General features: G+C 32.7%; 7 protein-coding genes and 1 pseudogene across 8 annotated transcripts, besides 3 other annotated features; 3 read left to right on the top strand and 5 right to left on the bottom strand.

The window, feature by feature from the left end:
* Window positions 1-524: 524 nt before the first annotated feature.
* Window positions 525-3,079, bottom strand: TVAGG3_0381550 (centrosomal protein family; the record flags this gene model as incomplete). The annotated part of the gene is made up of 1 exon (XM_001583168.2): window positions 549-3,071. The coding sequence occupies one exon, from the start codon at window positions 3,069-3,071 to the stop codon at window positions 549-551; it is 2,523 nt and encodes an 840-aa protein (XP_001583218.1).
* A 657-nt stretch (window positions 3,080-3,736) lies between these two features.
* TVAGG3_0381540 (uncharacterized protein) lies at window positions 3,737-4,728 on the bottom strand (the record flags this gene model as incomplete). The annotated part of the gene is made up of 1 exon (XM_001583169.2): window positions 3,766-4,716. The coding sequence occupies one exon, from the start codon at window positions 4,714-4,716 to the stop codon at window positions 3,766-3,768; it is 951 nt and encodes a 316-aa protein (XP_001583219.1).
* Window positions 4,729-4,990: 262 nt separating this feature from the next.
* TVAGG3_0381530 (spermatogenesis-associated protein 17 family) lies at window positions 4,991-5,875 on the top strand (the record flags this gene model as incomplete). The annotated part of the gene is made up of 1 exon (XM_001583170.1): window positions 5,001-5,642. One exon carries the CDS (start codon window positions 5,001-5,003, stop codon window positions 5,640-5,642), a length of 642 nt encoding a protein of 213 aa, XP_001583220.1.
* A 167-nt stretch (window positions 5,876-6,042) lies between these two features.
* On the bottom strand, window positions 6,043-7,865 carry TVAGG3_0381520 (Rac GTPase binding; the record flags this gene model as incomplete). The annotated part of the gene is made up of 1 exon (XM_001583171.2): window positions 6,503-7,819. One exon carries the CDS (start codon window positions 7,817-7,819, stop codon window positions 6,503-6,505), a length of 1,317 nt encoding a protein of 438 aa, XP_001583221.2.
* Window positions 7,866-8,123: 258 nt separating this feature from the next.
* Window positions 8,124-9,162: a mobile genetic element.
* Window positions 9,163-10,305, bottom strand: TVAGG3_0381500 (uncharacterized protein; the record flags this gene model as incomplete). The annotated part of the gene is made up of 1 exon (XM_001583172.2): window positions 9,163-10,305. The coding sequence occupies one exon, from the start codon at window positions 10,303-10,305 to the stop codon at window positions 9,163-9,165; it is 1,143 nt and encodes a 380-aa protein (XP_001583222.1).
* A 188-nt stretch (window positions 10,306-10,493) lies between these two features.
* Window positions 10,494-11,334: a mobile genetic element.
* Window positions 11,335-11,815: 481 nt separating this feature from the next.
* Window positions 11,816-12,685, top strand: TVAGG3_0381480 (annotated as a pseudogene). Its single transcript has one exon. A coding segment is annotated over exon 1 (870 nt).
* A 706-nt stretch (window positions 12,686-13,391) lies between these two features.
* On the top strand, window positions 13,392-13,835 carry TVAGG3_0381470 (protein of unknown function, DUF4108 family; the record flags this gene model as incomplete). Its single annotated transcript, XM_001583173.1, has 1 exon — window positions 13,392-13,835. One exon carries the CDS (start codon window positions 13,392-13,394, stop codon window positions 13,833-13,835), a length of 444 nt encoding a protein of 147 aa, XP_001583223.1.
* A 488-nt stretch (window positions 13,836-14,323) lies between these two features.
* Window positions 14,324-15,880: part of a mobile genetic element that runs on past the window's edge.
* On the bottom strand, window positions 15,168-15,395 carry TVAGG3_0381460 (uncharacterized protein; the record flags this gene model as incomplete). Its single annotated transcript, XM_051232098.1, has 1 exon — window positions 15,168-15,395. One exon carries the CDS (start codon window positions 15,393-15,395, stop codon window positions 15,168-15,170), a length of 228 nt encoding a protein of 75 aa, XP_051101828.1.

Genomic DNA, 15,880 nt, shown 5'->3' with positions numbered 1-15,880 from the left:
TCTTGTATTGAGCACTATTGTTGATTACTAAGTTATCCATGCCATGAGACGGTAATCGTTCTTTCAAACATTTTTGAGGCATTCTTTTTATCGTCAAGCAGCCAGAGCATTATCATCTTAAACCTTGATCACTAATTTTGTGATCCAGAATCACAGATGCCTCTTAAGGACCATCCTTTTGATTTTGAATGCTTGCAAAGTATTAATGATATATGACTTAAACTCAACAAGCTAATGATTTAAGAGACTCTATTTACTTGACACAATATAAATACTTCTTCCTAACTTACTAATTAATTCAACATTGCTTGAAACGTAGAAAAAAAAATTAAAAGAAAGTTGTCATTGCATCATACATTCTTAATGTCACTGCATCTCCAATTTATGCTCGTTTCATCTTCAAAAAGCACTATTTTCATAGAAATAAAAATTATTACATCTGATTTAATCAATTTTGAGCTCCTAGTAATATGCGAACGTTCTGGAATTAAATATCGGATAACTAAATCTTATATTATAAAACTTTTTAAAAAATAAAAAATAATAAATTACAAGAAAGGTCTGACTTCGTCATTAAAATGATGTAAGGCTTGAACAAAAGCAATTGAGTTTGGTGAGAATTCTGTTGTTTTCTCCGCAAATTGTGCCAATTCACAAAGGCTCTTAATTCTGATTGCTAATTCTTGGCGTTCGCGTTTAAGCTTAGCAACCTGTTCGTTAAGTTGAGGGATTTGAACTTCAGTTAATGGAGCAAGATCTGCGCGAGTTCTTGCTAATACTTTATTCAATCCTTCAATTTCTTGAGTCTTCTGTTGAACTTCGCGACGAAGTTGATTAATTGTGGCAGTTGATTCAGATTTAAGTGTTGCTAATTTCTCAGTTGCTATCATTTGAACTTCTTCATTCTTTGTTCTGTGGAATTTAGCTTCATCACGCATTGTTTGAGCCTCATCTAATGCTTTCTGACACTGTTGCTGATATTTTCTGTTTAATTTTTGGCATTCAACGTATCTTGAGTTTAATTCTGCAATAAACTCTGACTTACACTTGATCTCCTCTTGAAGAGCTTCATTTTCAGCTTTAGCCTGTTCCATTGAAACACGGCATTTCTGTTGAATATCTGGAACTGTTGCAGATAACCTTTCGCTTTCTTCAACTCTAGCTTTCATCCTTTCAACTTCTCTAAGAGCAGAATTTAACTTGGATTTAGTTTCTTCAAGTTCTCCTTCCAGAGCTCCAACTCTAACAATAGATTCAGCGAGTTTCTGTGCATCATTAGAATGAAGGTCTTTCTCTTCATCTGCTGCATGCAAAAGATTTTCAAGTTGTTTGATATGGTCTTGTAAAGCATTATAATCACTATTATCCTTCTTGATTGATTCTATTTCTTTGGTCAATTCTTCTATCTTTGCTTTAAGAACAGGACATTTTTTGCATGGAGGTAATTCCTTTGGTTTCTGTAATTCTGCAATTCTACCTCTCAATTCTGTGATCTTTTGCTTCTTAACTTTGATTCTTGCAGTAAATTCAGCTCTTGTATCTTCTAATTGCTTAGCAAGTTGTTCAAGTGGCTTTGAAATATCTAATTGAGCCTGAGCCTTCTCTTCTTCTTTCTGCTTTGTGAGAGTTGCAATTGTTTCTTGAAGTTTCTCTTCTAACTTGCTCTTTTCATTAGATAAGGTTTGAATAACTTGGTCCTTCTCTTGAACTGTTGATTTGAAGTTATCTCCAATGAAAGCAATGTTTACTGTAAGTTCTGCAATCTTAGCCAAATGTTGCTCTTTTTCAGCAGTGATAGACTTGATTTGTTCATTAAGATTGTTGATGTCTTGCTCTAACTTCTTGATTGTTTCTTGAGATTCTTCGAGTTGACTGTTGATAAGATTTTGTTGTGCTTGTTGTTTAGTCTCAATATTAACAGTCTTCTTCTGTTGCTGATTGTTCTGTTGGGATTGCTGCTGTGGCTGCTTCTGCTGAGCTGTCTTTCTTGGTTTAGCCTTCTCTGGAGCGAAGTTACTATCATATTCATCGCTAATCATTGAAGAACTATCATTGTTCTTTGATGATTTGTCTGATTTAGATGGTGTTGATTGAGCTGAACTTGTAACTGCAGAAGAGAACTTCATATCTTCGTTATTGTTCATGTCTGTACTGAAGATTCTCTTTGGATTTGTTCTAACGAATCTATGTGGTCTGATTACTGAACTTCTAGCTGATCCAGCAACACGAAGTTGGGCACGAAGCTTTTCAAGCTCAAGTTCCTGTTGAGCAAACTTATGACGAAGAGTTATAATGTATCCGTTTCTACCTGTTTCCTTTTCTAACTCTGCTCCAATTCTGATAATCTCTTCATCTTTGATCTTGATAATATTATTAGCTTCCGTGAGTTTTGTATTGTATATAGAAATCTCTTTATCCTTTGACTCGATAGTAGCTTTGAGATTTGCAATTTCTTCTTTGAGGGCTTTGAGTTCTTCTGCATCTGGCGAAGAAAGTGTAGATTGTCCATCAATACTGATAGATCCAGATCCAGTTCTGCGCGAGCGTGCACTTCTCTTTGTTCTTCTGGATCCTTCTCTATCACTTAACTCAGAGATGTTTGTAACTGATGGGGATTCGAGAGCTTCTTTTAGCTTTGCATTTGCAATTTCTAACTGTTTTTGTAAGTTAACGACTTGTTCATTTGTTTTTTGATTTAATAATTTCATTCTTCTATTTTCTGCGTTAAGTTCAAACGAACTCATAGAAAACTGATTGTCTTGCTTAACAAGATCTTCTTTTGACTTAATTAAAAGTTGATGAAGCTGTGTATTTTCTCTAGTTAATCTTGTGAGCTCTGCTTGAAGTGGTTCAAGTTGAGCTTCAAGTAACATCGCATTAGATTTTTCTTTTTCGAGTTTTTCTTCAGAATCTTTGAGAGATTCGGTTGTTGCAAAAATATCTTCCATCATTTGTTGGGCAAGAGGTGCTGAATCTAAGCCAAGAGGAAGATCACCATATCCTAGTGCATCCAGACGTTTTCTGAGCGCTATGAAATAAGTCGAGTTACTCTTCGTCGACTTACCTTTCATAACAAAATTTTTAAACGTACACTTCAATGATATTTGAAACTTCAGGAAACGTCTCAAATTTTAAAAATGACTGCAAATACTGCTATGAGGTAGTCTATAGGTAGAGAATCAATGGTCTAAATATCTTGCCAAAACTAACGTTAGATCTTGAAAAACAAAAAATAATTGTGAAATCTTAGAAAATTTCATTGGTTTACACAAAATCAAAATTTTTTTTGGAAATAAATTTATTTAAAATCATATTTTCTCAATATGGAACTAATATTGAAAGATATAATATAATGTAACAGATTTAATAATAGGTATATAATACAATACCCATATAATTTCATCAAAATTTTGTTGATCTTTTATTCTCCATACAATTATTTGATACATTCTCAGGCTATTACCTTGAGAAAACAAATACACCATCAAGATTAGCTGATAATGAAGAATAAAATGTTCTATTAAACATTATTTTCACTAAAAAATTTTATAATAATATGATTTAATGAACAGATAGTAAATACTCAACCTTTACTCTGGATGGAATGCTCAAAGGAAGTAAGAACATTAAGAGAAAATTGATTGAATTTAAGATTTTTTTATATCTTTTTGGTAATACAATGCATTTTATTAGATTTTGCATTTGATAAGCTTGAAAATGTAAAAAATTGAGTTGGTTTGTATTATAAAAAAAAATTAGAATAATTTACTTTCCGAACCAGCCTCTCTTAGGAGCCGGAGTTGGCGTAGCGCATTTGAGCTGTGCAATACGGCGAGCTTCGGCAGCTCTTGCCTTTGTAATGTAAATAACTACTCCGACAGCAATAACAGCGAGAACGACAGCTAAAATTACATAGATAAATGACTTTGAATCTCCTTTCTTGCTATCAGAAGAACCAGAATCTTTTTTTGAGCGTTCTGTTGATAATTTCTTGACAGAAGCGACTTCTTCTTCAACAGGTGGAGCCTCCTCGATCTTATCTGGAAGCTCGATGCCACGGCTCTTCAGGCGCTGTCTGATCTCCTCATTATTAAGTGGTTCCTCATTTGTTTCTTGTGTTGGGAGCTCAGAAATAGTATTAACAGCGGATGACTGAACGAAGTCATAGCCCTTGTTGTAGAAGTCTGTTTGGTTGGAATCTGGTGTTTGGAATGCAGAAAGAGCTGCAAGAGGATCAGCAATATCAATAAGACCCTTAAGTGGTGGATCCTTAAGGAAGTCGCAACGAGCAACTGAACGAGCAGCAAGTTCTGCGCGCTGTGCTGAAAAAGCATCGAATTTTCTTGTCAAGCGCTGATCTAATGCCTTTGTATCGACTGCCTTGCGAACTTCTAACCACTTCTGGCGAAGAATCTCACGCTTCCATGCATTGAAAAGTGGTTTCATGCGAACTTGGCGGAAACGTGGGTTGTTTCCTTTATCTCCAAGGTGCTGGTATACATACTGAAGCTGAATTTGGCGATTATATTCGATTGAAAGCTGAACCCAGCGAAGACGGTTAATCTTATCATTCATTGAAACATCTTTTTCGCGTTGTTCTGGTGTTAAGGCATTATATTGCTTTTCTACTTCCCTCATATCCTTCTGAACTGCTGTGAGTGGACTCATACTTAAAGAGCAGACATGGATTGGTGCACGTCCTTTCGTTTTCGACATTTGTTTTTTTTTACCGTTAACGCTTTTGGTTTGAATTTTTTTTACATTCTTCAAAAATAAATATGATAACTATAATCATATGATTGAGTACTACCTATTTGTGTGGTTTTACATCTTTTTTACACGAAATCAGGTTGAAATTTTTTATAATTTTCTTTCTAATACGAATATTCTAAATCAATACTAAATGCTTAATATGTATATGTTGTTTATTTGGTTTGAATTTTGATTCAATAGTACACTTTGTCACTTTTATCAAAAAAGTGCAAAATAACGAGAATAGAATGGCATCCTTCGCAAACATTTATAGGAACAGGAGGAACATTGTTAATCGCTATTTCACAGAAATTGAAAAGGCACAAGAGTGTAGAGAAAAAGAATACAGAGCAGCTTTAACAATTCAGGCTGCTTGGAGAAAATATAAAATCCTCAAGCGTAGAAAACTTAGAAACGAGAGCGCTATAAAGATACAAAAAACCTGGAGAATGTTCCATGAAGGCATGCTCTTCAGATGTCTCAAAACGGAAAAAGAAACTGAAGATAGAAACAAATTATTCAACGAAAAGGCCAGGAAAATCCAAAAAGTTTGGAGAGGTTACTGGGAAAGAAAACACGTATTCGATTTCAACAAGCAGAAGGCATTTATGAACGATGTCCAGAAGAAGAATGAAGAAATGGAACTCATGCTCGATAATTACTACACACAGACTTCCGAAGCCGCAACATTTGCTGAAGAGGAACAGAAATCAGTACAAGACGTTAAGAAAGCGCTTCATACCCATTACCTTGTTTCAACTTCTGCAATTCCTTCAATATATCAGCCACCTGCATTCACAAAAGATGCTGCCGCAATGCCTGCTATCGAACAGTTCATCAGAACAGTCAACAAAGCTAAAATTGTGGTTCCAAGCATTGGAAAACGCTAGAATGCAAAAAGTTCTTGTATACTAACTTTTTGATGTTATAATATCTAGAACCGTAATGCTATTTCTTAATTCTTATTGTTTTTTTTTAGATTTATATTTTGTGTAAACCTTTATAACTTTAAATTCCTGTATTTTTACATCACCCAAGTCACTTAACCGAAATTCAGCATTGATCTTGGATCAAAATGGTTCAATTGCTGAAATTTTTATTCTTTTATTTGAAACATGTATCTGATCATAATGTATCTCTTTAATCATGCGGTAAAACTATCATTTTATTGGTTTTAAAAGGAAATTTCATCATTTTACATTTCATATTTTTTTCAATAAATTAACTGATGAATTTAAACCACTTTATAAAAATTTAATTGAAGTAAGTTTTAGAAAAATTTAGTTTTAAGCAAAGTTTGAAGTAAAAAAAAATCCGAAATTTAACATATGCTAAATTGAACAAGCATTAACTTTCTTGTTTAATATAAAAAAACGCGTAAATGTATAAACTCTCAAAAATACCATGATTATAAAATATCTTAAGGGTGCGCCGAAACCAAGACCTGGCTTGCGCAACTAGACGGTCAGTTTGATCAAATCCTGACCATATTCCAATTGTATATGTTATATTTCCATATTTGTTAATAGAATTTGCTTGACAAAAAAAGAAATTAAAAATGCTCAAAATTATGGCACTTTTATCCTCAGAAATGCAGAAGAAATGAACAACATGTTATCAATGACGACACTTACATTCATGAGATATAACTGTTTGAATACTAATGATTAGTAATTGATATTCGAAATTAGATAACATTTTTTAAAGCTAAAAACAAATAAAACAATATATAAAGCAGCTAACAAAGCTACTAGAAATTAGAAAACTGTTCATCTTCATCAGCAAGTCTCTTTGCGAGTTTAATAAGTGGTGGAATATATTTTTGATCGCATGCACATTTGAGAAATGGATGATTAAGCAGCTCCTCTGCTGTTGGTCTTAATTTTGGATCTTTTCTTAAGCATTTATCTAAAAAGTCAAGTAATTCTGGTGATCTACTTTCTTTATCAGATATTTCTGGTATACCTTTTATAACAATTAAAAACGTAGCTCTCATTGGTGGTTCATCAACATATGGAGGTTCACCTTCTGCAAGTTCTCTGCACAATATGCCAAGTGACCATATATCAACGGCAAAACTATATGGTGTGCGTTGTATAAGTTCAGGTGCCATCCAAAATGGAGTTCCGACCATTGAATTTCTTCTTTCAGCTGCTGTAGTAAGTTGAGCTGCATATCCGAAATCTGCTAACTTTACGTGGCCCTTTTGAGATAGTAATACATTGTCTGTCTTAATATCTCGATGAATTTTATTTTGAGAATGTATATACTTAAGGGCAAGTAGGATTTCGCGTGCTATGTATGCAATGTGTGGCTCCATACAATCACAATAGCGAGCAACATATGTAAGCGCGCCAGCATCCATGTATTCCATAATTATCCAAAGAGTATTTCCGTCTTTATATGCATCATAAAATCGAATAATATGTTCATCCTTCATTGTATACATTAATCTTGTTTCGTCAAGTAAATATTTTTCTTTCTTTTCATTTAAATGCATTTCTTTCACTGCAACTTCTATTCCATTATAAATAGCTGTATAAATAATGCATGTACTACCTTCATCAATTACTTGCATGTTTTGTAGAAGTGGACGAGGATCTTGATATTTTATTACTTCTTCAAGTGGGGGTAGTACATCTGCTGACTTTGTATCAGGTTCGTATTCATCGATTTGTGCCGGTTCACTATTAAAGAAATTAAGAACGTCAACTGTACTCTCAGGATTAGAAATTACATCATCTTTAGTTAATCCACTATTTTTCAGTAAGCACTCATATTCTGATGGTAAGCCAATTAGACCATTTTCACTGTCTAATGAGACATGAATTTTGTGCTCGACATCTGTGGGCTTGGAAATTTTGAGTTTTGTTTTACATGATATTTCTGGAAGCATTTGTGGATCTATTGTATTATCATCAATAGCCTCTCCGGAAAAACCACTTGGAATGTGCTCAATCATAGAGCGTGGAACATTAAGATACGTTCCTTTTGCGTTAACAGTTATATGGATGTGATGTAATAGTTCAAATGGCTCTGATATCGATAGTTTTTTGCCTTGATTCATGCGAAAAAAGATGCCTCAAATACTATCGTTATATTTACAAAATGAGAAAAATTTGTGATCGATGTAAAATTACGTACCTGACAAATAACCGGTAATTTTTTTTTGAAAATAATGTTTCGGATTTATGGGTATGTGATAATAAAAGTTTTTTTTTTATTTTTTATTTTTATTTTTTTTTTGAAAGAGCGAGATATGGGCTACATGTCAAGAGTATTTGGTCCTTGTTATTTAAAAATTAATAAGGATTAAAAAAACGCCATTAGAAATAATGTGTATGAATGTTTTCGAATTTGATGAGGTTAAGGGTGCGCCCGGGAGGATCATGTAAACTTCAGAATTTAGAACCTTAATTTTTAAGCAATAACTTGGTACCTAAATAGGTCGGAAAACTCTAAAAATATCAAAAAATACAACTTAGCTCCATAATAATCCTGTCATGGTGGCTGTTTGTATCCCCTAGTATTTTCCTCTTGAATCTCTTTTTCTGTCGAAGTTAAATTCAAATCTCAGAAGTAGAAGTGAATAATCGACTTATTACTGCTATTATACGAATAAATAAATTCATTATATTATTTTTATTTACATAATATCTGTTTGAAGTCCATAATTCTATAAATTTTTCTTCAAAAACATTACAATCTTGATAGTTTTGATACTGTTTAATAGGTTTTTGGCACCTTATTTAGTATTTACTACGTATAGAGTCGATCTGAACTTAATTTTCGGAAATTTAAAATATTTATTATAAGTAAAATCTGATTTGAAATTTATGTTTAACTACTCATATCTTGCATTATCCTGAGTAGCTTTTGTAAAAATTCATCAAAAAAGATTTTAACGTGCTTTAATTTTTATTTTTTAAAATAATGCATATTATTATATAACTAGCATATTTACAAATTTTAGTGCTTTCAAAAATTTAATCCTCCTCTCAAATAAACGTACATCCGGGTGGCCTGTTTTTTGCAAAAAATAAAATTTCATTTTTTTATGCTTAAAAAGTCAGAATTTTTATTTGCTTCTGGGATATATGATGGCTATATCAGATGCCCATTCTTTTTGATACTCAACATTAAACATAAAACTTAGCCGTTAAGGCTCTTCTGAAAATATTTTTTTTTCCGAAAAATTTTCGAAAAAAATCAAAAAAATTAAAAATCCCCGAATCTGCAGGGATTTTAAAAAATTCTTTTTAGTAAAACTTAAGGATATTGTATCAGATATATTGGTATGGGCAAATTCAATTTTAATACAATATTCATCGAGATATTGCGCTAACGAAGCGTTCAAAATTGAGAGGGTAATCCTCCTCCTCTCAAATAAACGTACATGCGGGTGCACCCTTAATGTCTGTGGGACTTTCCAGAACCAGAGCTCTTCTTTGAGTGGTGTTTTCTCTTCTTGAGCTGTCCTGTCTTCCTATCGATTGTTCCATCCTGCATCTTCTCTTCGTAGCAGTTGCGGCAGCAAGGGAAACCGCTTACATTTGTAAATTTCTTACCGAGAACAGAATGATCGCAGAATTGGCAACGCAAACATTGCGGGTGCCAGATAGTTCTGCACGCTGTAATTGGCTCGTCTTGAATTGGCTTACCACAGCCAGCGCAAACTGGCCTATCTTCAGTAGCGCAAGATTTGCATTTGAGAATACCGAAATTGAAGACGCATGTGTTTGGTTTGAGGGAGCAGTTGCAAATTGAGCACTTAAAGTGTTCTCCGTGCCAGCTAATGTTTTCCATTTTACTGGCTTGATCGAAAATAGGCTGGTTGCATGAAGCGCAGACCTTCTGCAAAGCTTCTTTGTAGCAAGGGATGCAATACAATGTATTGTTTACGACGCAGTAAACTTGTTTGTTAACATCTCCGCCGTTGTCTGGTGTTTTAGAGCATTTCTGGCATTTCTCGCAATCAGGAACATGGTAGAAGTACTTTTTACCTTCCCAGAAGAAGGATTTGGACTTTTCTGTTGGGAGAACTGGTTTTCTGCATGTAACGCATGTTGGGAAGAGTTTCATGAGATCTTCGAAGCATGCAGCGCAGTATGGGATGTTGTAGAAGTTATAAACTCTACTGGATTGTGTCTGTCTAGCATTGCATTTCTCACAGAAATAACAGTTTTTATGGTAAGCTCTTCCGAAAGCGCCGAAATATTCACCGGAGTCGATCAACTTAGTGCACTTGCAGCACCTCTCGCTATAGCACTCTTTGTAGCATTCTTTATGGAAAATTAAATCTTCACGTGGGACAACTCCGCTTGGATCCATTCTCTGACCGCATAAACTGCAGTTAAAACATTCGGGGTGCCAGAAGTGACCACTTACTTCAATCTTTTTATCACCTGCATCAATCTTTGTACCACAAAAACAGCAAATGCCTGGAGGAACGTCGAGAATATGCCAAAGACGGCGTGGTGGTTGGCACTCGGCAACCTGAATCTTGACAGCAAACGGGAGTAACGCTCCGGTGTATGGTTTCAGGTTTGTCATCTAAAATTGTTTTTTTGTACACACAAAAAGCACCTATATAGAAATGCGATTATTTTACTCTCAATTTTACAAAATCTTACGATAAATTTTATTCTAAAGAGTCAATCAATATTTCACATGGATAATGATTTCTCATTAAATAATCATTTCTATTTCAGGTGAAATTATCAGGATTTATTTCTTTCCCTGTTATAGACCGAAAATAGATTTTTTCGGTTTTCTCTTCAAATAATTGAAAGAATGATACTATTATAGGTTTATTATATTATATAGCATATAATCATGCTATAGCCGAAAATTATAAGTTTTGAGAAGATTGAATATAACACAAATAAATTTGAATGTAAGTTAAATTGCTTGTTGTTTTTAATAGCTATTTAATGAGAAATCCAATATTGCAAAATTCAAATTGAATGATTGAAAGAACAGAAAAAGTCATTCTTTTCAATTTCGAATATGTTTCATTGTATTTATAATTATATGGCAAATAAGATATTTAAACTTGATTTTTGAAGGAAAATTCACAAAATTGAATAAATTCAAATAATTTTTATTCAAAAATAAACTAGTTATTTGAGTTTAATACTAATTATCTATTCAAACTACAAAGTTTGTAATTTAAAATATTTTGTGAGATCAGATTGAATTAATTCAAGGTTCTTTTCAATTAATATTAATGACCATATTACGCATTTTCGAACATTCTAAACCAAATATATAAAAATGGGAGACGAATGTTAAATTTGCTAGACATGGGGGAGTTGTCTGCAAAGTTTTAGCTCTTATCTCTAACAAAAAATTAATTTTTAAAAAAATGACCGAATACGTTTCACAGCGAGAAAAAAATAAAAGGCAAGATAGAATTTTCTAGACATAAAGAAGTTGTTTACCGAGTTTTAGCTCTTATCTCTAACAAAAAATTAATTTTTAAAAAAATGACCGAATACGTTTCACAGCGAGAAAAAAATAAAAGGCAAGATAGAATTTTCTAGACATAAAGAAGTTGTTTACCGAGTTTTAGCTCTTATCTCTAACAAAAAATTAATTTTTAAAAAAATGACCGAATACGTTTCACAGCGAGAAAAAAATAAAAGGCAAGATAGAATTTTCTAGACATAAAGAAGTTGTTTACCGAGTTTTAGCTCTTATCTCTAACAAAAAATTAATTTTTAAAAAAATGACCGAATACGTTTCACAGCGAGAAAAAAATAAAAGGCAAGATAGAATTTTCTAGACAGAAAGAAGTTGTTTACCGAGTTTTAGCTCTTATCTCTAACAAAAAATTAATTTTTAAAAAATGACCGAATACGTTTCACAGCGAGAAAAAAATAAAACTGTTCACTGATTTTAATTTTCATTTCCAGTCACTTTACTTATTATTTTTTCTTTTTTTCATTTTAATTATAAATTATTTCATAATACGTTTATTTACGTTACCATTTTCTTTATTCTTTTGAATTCCATACTAGACACTTATAGAATATTTTGATTGTTAACGTACTTCATTAGAATGAATCCTTACAAAGGGTATGTCGATCGAATTTACCTAATTGGTATTTCCAATCAGATTGAAGAAGGTAAAATGACATGGGAAGAAGCTTGCACCCATGTTCCCATCACCCCAACCCTTCAATCAAATGATTTCAAATATTTAGATGTTTCAAAATCTTTTTTACAAAATCAATTTAGCTTACAGAATATCCCATTGCCTAAAGGCAAGAAAGGTCGTAGGGTCAATCCCTACGACCAAATCAAAGCTCTTGCTGTGATACATGACCACTGGGCCTTTCCCTGTGGTCAAACAAAACAATGGAAACGCTTGAAATTACAACAAATTGATGTATCTTATAGAGAAGTACGCAGATACTTCAAAGAAAATCATTTCACCAAGACGCGATTAGAGCATGCCGGGCCAGAAACAGCAGTAAGATATTGGGCGCTTTCACCCAATCTTATCTGGCACGCAGATGTTCATTATTTTAGGGTGTTCGGGCCAGTATATTTATGGCATAATCGACGATTTTAGCCGCAAAGTCCTAGCGTGTATACAAATACCAGATATGCTGGCAGCGACGACAGCGAACGTTGCGGCTTCCGCCTTCATTGAATTTGGCGCCCCTTATTGTTTCTGGACCGACAACGGTTCAGAAAATAGGGGCGCCTTTCAAGATCTACTTGATCTTTGGGGCGTCCAATGGCGGCATACAGACTCTCATTCTCCCTACCAAAATGGGAAGATTGAGAGATTCTGGCCGACATTGGAGCGCTGCCAAAGCATTCAGGCTATTCCTGCCTTTATTTGGGAGTACAATAATAACACACCGCATGAAGATCTCCCAATTAATCCATTAACTGGAACAAATTACACGCCAAATCAAATGTATCAGCTGAAACCGAAATACACAAATGCAGATACAGAAAGGTTGTGGCAAATATGGGATACAGATACAGGCATGACCGCTGTTGACACATTCACAGCGTAATAATAACATAATTTTTTAATTTCATTTTTAACAAGTTTTTTTAAATGTATGTAATGAATAATTCATTAGAATATGATAATGCACATTGTAACAGAATAGAACAATCACCAAATTTTTTTTTGAAATTAAAAAATAAAAGTAAAAAGTATAAAGTAATCTAACCAAAAAAGATATTTAAAAGAATTTTGGAAAAAACAGAATAAGGATAATGATATTATTTTAGATACACAATCGATGCACTGAAGAATAATCCAGTAAAATGATGATATAAAAAGTAGTATATGTTGAAGGGTTTTGTGACTTTTTTTGTAAACGTAAGAATTCATACATTTTTGAGCGATTTTGTATCATTTTTTTTTACATATGAAGTAAAAAATGTATGATTTTTACGGTTTTTATTCTTACGTTTTTGAATAAATCAAGATTTAAAAATTTTCAGAATCGTAAGAAATTTTCACTAAACCCATACATAATGAAATAAAAAAAAATAAAAAAAATAAAAAAATAAACTTTAAAAATTCATGTCTTACATTTTTTGAATAATTTATTTTTTTAATTCGTATGAAAATGAGTGGATCAAGATTCGTAACCGTCAATCAATTAATGGATGTTCTTTCACCAATTCTTGAAAATGTTAAACAAGTAGATGTTTATTTCGATGATTATGTAGAAAGTATATATTATAAAGGTAAGTTTAATATTAAACCTATTGCTTTTGCATTTGATAATAAATTAATTGAAAATGCAAAAATTTGGGAATTAATTCCAGATATTGAATTTATAACAAATATTAATGATAAATGGTTTAAACGAATTCCAACCACAAAAGTTCTTTGTAAATTAATGATCAAAACTGAGGAAAAAGAATTTAACGGGTTTAAATATCATCCAAATAAAGTTTCAGAACTAGAAAATGAAAAACTTCAGAAAAAATTAAACGATAGACTTTCAAATGATCGTATTGAAAAAATAAATAAACTAGCAGAAGTTGCATTTAATAATGAAATATTTGATGAATATAACCTTGAACTCAGTGATGGACTTTAAGTCCTGGGCACTTTGTGCCTTGAGCTTTAAGGACCCGGGCTCAACGAGTCATGATTTATGAAATCAATTATTTGATTTATTCGCTCTTCAATAATTTCTATTCTTTTTGTTAAATCATCTATTTTCATTAATGAGGTGATTCTTGATTGGGGAATAGATTTCAAACTAACCACTCCTTTTATTTTTGAAATTTTGAATCCATGACCCTCCGGGTCTTGGACTCTGTCCTCAACTTTAAACATTTTATTCAATTTACATGTTGTCAATTCTTCAAATAATTTTTTATTATTAGCATAATAGTCATTAAATTCATCAACAGATGAAAAAATTTTTATTTCAGTAATTGGTTTAACAACGTTTATTTTTTGTTGAACATTTTCACTTTCATTTATTTCTTCCTCCTCTGTTTCATTTATTTTTAAAATCGGTTTCATTTATCATTAAATAAAAAATTAGAATATAAGTGATGAAATATATTTTTTAATTAATATTAAATCAGAGATGGCGGCAGGTTTTTGTATTGTGCAAACTCTTCAAAGGAAACAGGGGGAAGTAAAACAATTACGGGTGAAAATTTACCTGCACACAGTCACTACATAGATTTAAGCACATCTCAAGCAGGTTGGCATAAGCATAGATATTGGGATTGGTCAGGAATGACAAAAGGTAAAGGATATGATGTTAAAGATGATGTTAAATTTGCCATAAATTGTTACTGGAGTGACACTCAGGGAGAAGGAAACCATACACATCGCGTTTCAGGATATACACAAACAACGGGACAAAGTAAAGATTACATGCCACCATTTATGACTGTATTCGCATGGTACCGCATTTATTGAATGTGCTTGAGCCTACTTTGCAGGCTTACCACGTTCATTGAATGAACTAAATATATTTTATGTTTGTAATTAATTAGGTAATGAAGTAATGAATGAACTGCAGAAATAAATGTTTACGTTAATGTTTACAGGTTATTCAATAATGACTTATTTTTGAAGAACTGAAGGTGCTACCATGTTACCATGTGCTACCAGGTCATTTAACTTCTCTGAAAAAGTGTGACAACATGACATTTTGACAACAACATAGGAGGAAGGTAGTTATGAATTATTTTTGAAGAACTGAAGGTGCTACCATGTTACCATGTTGACGACATGACATTATGTCAACAACATAGGAGGAAGGCAATAATGACTTATTTTTGAAGAACTGAAGGTGCTACCATGTTACCATGTGCTACCAGGTCATTTAACTTCTCTGAAAAAGTGTGACAACATGACATTTTGACAACAACATAGGAGGAAGGCAAAAATAAATTCCAATCATACTTTATAAAGCTTCATTTACAGGTATTTCATCGTCAGTAAATGAATCCTCATTATCGTTTGGTTCAACCTGTTTATATAATCCTTTCATTTCTTCTTTCAAAACATAACACCATGTTTGTTTACCGTCTATTCTTCTATGTTTCCTATCACATTTATCCTTAATACTCATTTGGAAATTCTTGTCTTTCATGTCTGATGGTTTGCAGAATAGAGCATTTTCACACGTCATACCTGCACACAATTCATCATAATGTGTATTTATCCATACATCTAAAGGATTTGTTGATAATTCAATTAAATCTTGTTTGGCTTCAGTCATCGGAATGATTCGTACATTAAATGATGAAAGGTCGTAATTGATAAAATATGTTAAAAGGTTATCATAAAATTCCTTTGTGCATGAATCCATTAAATTCTTGAAGTAATCAAATTGACCCTTGAATTTACCATTAACTCTTAAAACTACGTATCTTCTATCTCCAACTTCAATTTTGACAGGGTAGACGTTATTAGTTACGAAAATGAAGTTTGCAACATTCTGTGCAGTTCTTCTGGGTTGATTCTTTTCATTAATTCTAATTTGATTATCCGTAATAATTGATTTCAAAGCGTTGAAGTTTGCGAGTCTGTCTTCACCAACATTCTTGAGTTCATTAAGTACAAGAAACATTTTATTTTCAACAACCGAATTGAAATTACCCGTTAGCTCACTTA

Source organism: Trichomonas vaginalis, chromosome V (genome assembly GCF_026262505.1).
Source record: "Trichomonas vaginalis G3 chromosome V, whole genome shotgun sequence".
In the NCBI taxonomy this organism is placed as follows: domain Eukaryota; phylum Parabasalia; order Trichomonadida; family Trichomonadidae; genus Trichomonas; species Trichomonas vaginalis.
The sequence above is the reverse complement of the archived record's forward strand: the minus strand, read 5'-3'. Positions and strand labels throughout refer to the sequence as shown.